The sequence below is a fragment of the Oryza brachyantha genome, chromosome 12 (assembly GCF_000231095.2).
Source record: "Oryza brachyantha chromosome 12, ObraRS2, whole genome shotgun sequence".
NCBI lineage: Eukaryota > Viridiplantae > Streptophyta > Magnoliopsida > Poales > Poaceae > Oryza > Oryza brachyantha.
Window position 1 is genome coordinate 2020692 of NC_023174.2, and position 3814 is coordinate 2024505.

The following is a 3814-nucleotide window of genomic DNA, read 5'->3' on the forward strand; positions in this document are numbered from 1 at the left end:
GCTAAGTATATATCCGAGTGCTCTTTGAGAAGGTTCCGGCTATTTGCTATAATCTACAATTTAGACGTACCGTTATTAGTTGTTTTAAGCAGATCAATCGCTAAACATCTTAGCCTGCTATTTAGAACGCTAATGGTAGGTGATACAACTGATAACATCATCTTATTTGCTTCCAGGACCATCTTTACCTCTTCTGACATGCATGTGGTTAACCAGCAAGAGGAAAAGATAAACAGGACCCTTATCTGAAAAATTCTTTACCAATTAATCTAGCTATATATGTCTCTCTATTTCTCTATTTACTAGCATATTACTCATACGTTGCAACGAGATCTTATTAAAAAATATCATTAGTATTTTATTAAAATATAGTTAATAAAATTGGTTTAACATATAGATCTCAATTTTTTTTTCTTTTAAAAATAGAAGGGAGTTGGTGGTGGGGTAAGTGGCAGATTCACCACCACTACTCCCTTTTATAGTAGTAGTAGATACCTATCTATCAATCAATCAATCTATATATGGACTTCTCTTGTTGTCCATAACTTCATAAGCTACATACATACATAACACAAACTTATTGCAAATCCCAAAATGATATGTATTCTATATTGTATATGAGCAATTTTATAGTCCTCGAGAGGTACTAAAATTTTAGCGTAAAATTTGATACCTAGCACTAAAATTTTAGTATCTCCTTAATAACCGTAAAATTGATAGCTATATATACACATCCATGCATCATGATTATTTGTTCTGCATGAAGAGGATGTCATGAAGCTAGAACACGCTGCCTTCAGGTATGCTCTGCAGGGTAGGCCGCCACGCGCTGCAGCTCTCCTGCTCATCGTCTGCTTCGTCGGCCAATTCCTTCTGCACGAGAGACGACACCATGTCCTCCATGGAGAGGCCGTCGTGGTGCAGCAGCAGCATCTTCCTCAGCTCCTGCTTGCTGACCACCAGCTTCACCCTCACCACGGCGGCCGCCGGGAGCACGCCGTCGGAGACGACTCCTAGCACCTCCCGGGCGTTGAGTGGGGACGACGACGACGGCGGCGGCGGCGGCGGCAGCTTCAGGATCTCGCCGTCGTCCATACTCATGATCTTGATCTCCTTGCTCCTACTGTCTTGAATCACTAAGCAATTTCCCATGATGATGAATTTGTAGGAGATTTGTGATGATATCGAAATTAAGAGGCAAAGAATGAATGATGGATTGATCACAGAGGATCGAATTGTGTGTGTGGTATTTAAAGGAATAATGATGAGAGAATGGCCAGACAATTTGGGGAGTTCTTCATCCGCATGCCATTGGACTAAACTAAGTGAGCTTTGCTTTGCTTACTTCTTGCCTCACCAAAAGCAAGCTATATAGCCACTGAGAAAGTGAATCGAGAATTAGGGAAACCGACCAGCCATTCTTTTTGTTGTCTCTATCTTGCTGTCGTCCTTGACTGTTGCATGCTGACGTGCATTTTCAGTTATGTTTTCACTGTTGCCTTTTCAGTCTTAGGCCCGTTGGAATTTTTTTTCAAAAACATCACATCACATCAGATATACATATACACATTTAAAGTATTAAATGTAGTCTAATTATAAAACAAGTTACAGATTCTGGCAAGAAACTGTGAGACAAATCTTTTGAGCCGAATTAACCCGTCATTAGCACATATGGGCTACTGTAGCACTTATAACTAATCATATACTAATTAGGGTCAAAACATTCGTCTCACGATTTTCCATATAACTGTGTAATTAGTTTTAATATTCATTTATTTTATGCTCAATTTAGATATCAAAATTTCGATGCGTGGTGTTTTTAGAAAAACTTTTTGGAAACTAAATAGGGCCTTATTCTAGTCGACTATATTTTTTTTATAATTAGTAATTATACAAACAAACATTATACAATATACACGTTATTAAAACTACAATTATACGCTGGTAGAGCGGCTTGTTTGGGGAAAATGGTGAAGTTCGTTTTTAGCTATTATCTTTTCACCAAAGTCTAATTTGTCACAAAATCGGTTATTTTTCATCCTAAACTTTTAAAATCAGACAAGTTTCGCACTCAGACTAATTTTAATTGTAGTTTTAACCATGAATAAAGTGACAACACCATATTATGATATTCTAGTTGCTAATAATAAGGCAGTGATTTCACAAGTCACGTATTGTTTTCCTCTCAGTTCCTTGCACAATATTTATATAGGGACGAGAGAGTACGACGTAAGAAAAAATAACCAATTTTGTGGTTCAAGGTGAAAAATGGACTTTGGTTGAGAGTCTAAAATGAAATTTACCAAAAAGAAAACGAAAAAAGAAATCAGCAAGAAACATACCCAGGTAAGGATGAGATCACAAAACACATTAGCTAGTAGGATACATGTGGAGCCCAACATTTGGGGGTGGCCTAATTTAACATATTGTCGAGGGCAACTCTACGGTGCATATTACTAGTAGTATTATACTACCAGTAGAAAAAGGTTATTTTTGTATTTTGTTAATTACTTGATTAGCAATATTTTATAATTTTGTATTTTTTGCAATAAAGATCATAATAAAAATGACGATATTACCCCTTCAAATTTCTACTACACATAATATTGTTGGTAATCACAACCGTCCAATAAAAATAAATCAACGGTGTAGGTTAAATTCTACTAACAGTAAAATACACCGGAGTTAGCCACTATTGTGAAATTGCTAGCTAGCATTTTAGAATGTAGTGGAGGTAAGAATCATTTGCTCCTCTCTCCAAATCTGCAAGTGAAAATGGATTTGTGCACTGGTGATGATGTGGTTTGTTTTGCAAGTGAAAGTGAAACAATAGAGACCATGCATCCAATTGATCCAATGCGTGTACTGGTCATATATAGGGGCCAGTGGCAGAAAACGATCGATGCATGATGGTGCCTCCTCTCCATCAAGCACTAGCAGCAACCAAAATTTACATATGTTTCACGATTAACATCATTTCAGTTAATTCTTTCAGTTCCCTGTGTACCCCGGCATCTATAGTTCTATATATACACGTGTTGTGTTATACTGTATCCGTTTTTTTATTTAATATCATTGTTTTTTAATTGGAACCATATGTCTTATTCAAAATTTTATTAAATATTCATTATTTTGTTATGATTTGTTTTATTATTAAAGGTACTTCAAACATGACTTATAATTTTGCATATTTATATAATTTTTTAAATGAGGCAATTGATTAAACATATATCCTAAAGTCAATAACATTAAATAGAAAAATCTATGTTTGGCATGATCTCAAGAGTGAAGCTGGAGATGATTAATTAATTTACGACAGTATATTTATCATGTTTATTGGAAATTGGGATAGGATTACAAGAGCAATTGTTGTGTTTTAGAATTCATAATGTCTGGTTGAGTTTTGCTTTTGTGGTTCACGCTAATTTAATACTTTGAATTGCACATTATATTGTATCCTCTGTATATTCTGGTTATTCTCCCTAAAGTTTCCCCTTGGGTACAATATAACGGTCGTTTTCATTTTGAATCATTCTTTATATTTTTTTTTTCACTTTGAACCTAACTTCTTTTTCGCCTCCTTCGACTACAAGTAATCCTTTCCTTATTTTTCCATCTCACTTGGATGTTGTGTTAGCTCTCATATTTGGTTAGTTGTATTATAATGCAATGTAGCATCCTCCACCAGTTCTCCCATTCGTTGTTCAAGCGTGGGTTCTCTGCAGTAATGCAAGTGCAGTATGATATCGTGTCTCATGTACTCCTTAGTCCATATCTCAATAAGTAGGATATAAGTGTAGTACTACAGGGGATG

General features: G+C 35.7%; 1 protein-coding gene across 1 annotated transcript; it reads right to left on the bottom strand.

The window, feature by feature from the left end:
• Positions 1-464: 464 nt before the first annotated feature.
• Positions 465-1346, bottom strand: LOC102705767. Its single transcript, XM_006663762.3, has one exon. It carries the CDS (start codon positions 1150-1152, stop codon positions 781-783), a length of 372 nt encoding a protein of 123 aa, XP_006663825.1. The 5' UTR covers positions 1153-1346; the 3' UTR covers positions 465-780.
• Between the last annotated feature and the right edge of the window lie 2468 nt (positions 1347-3814).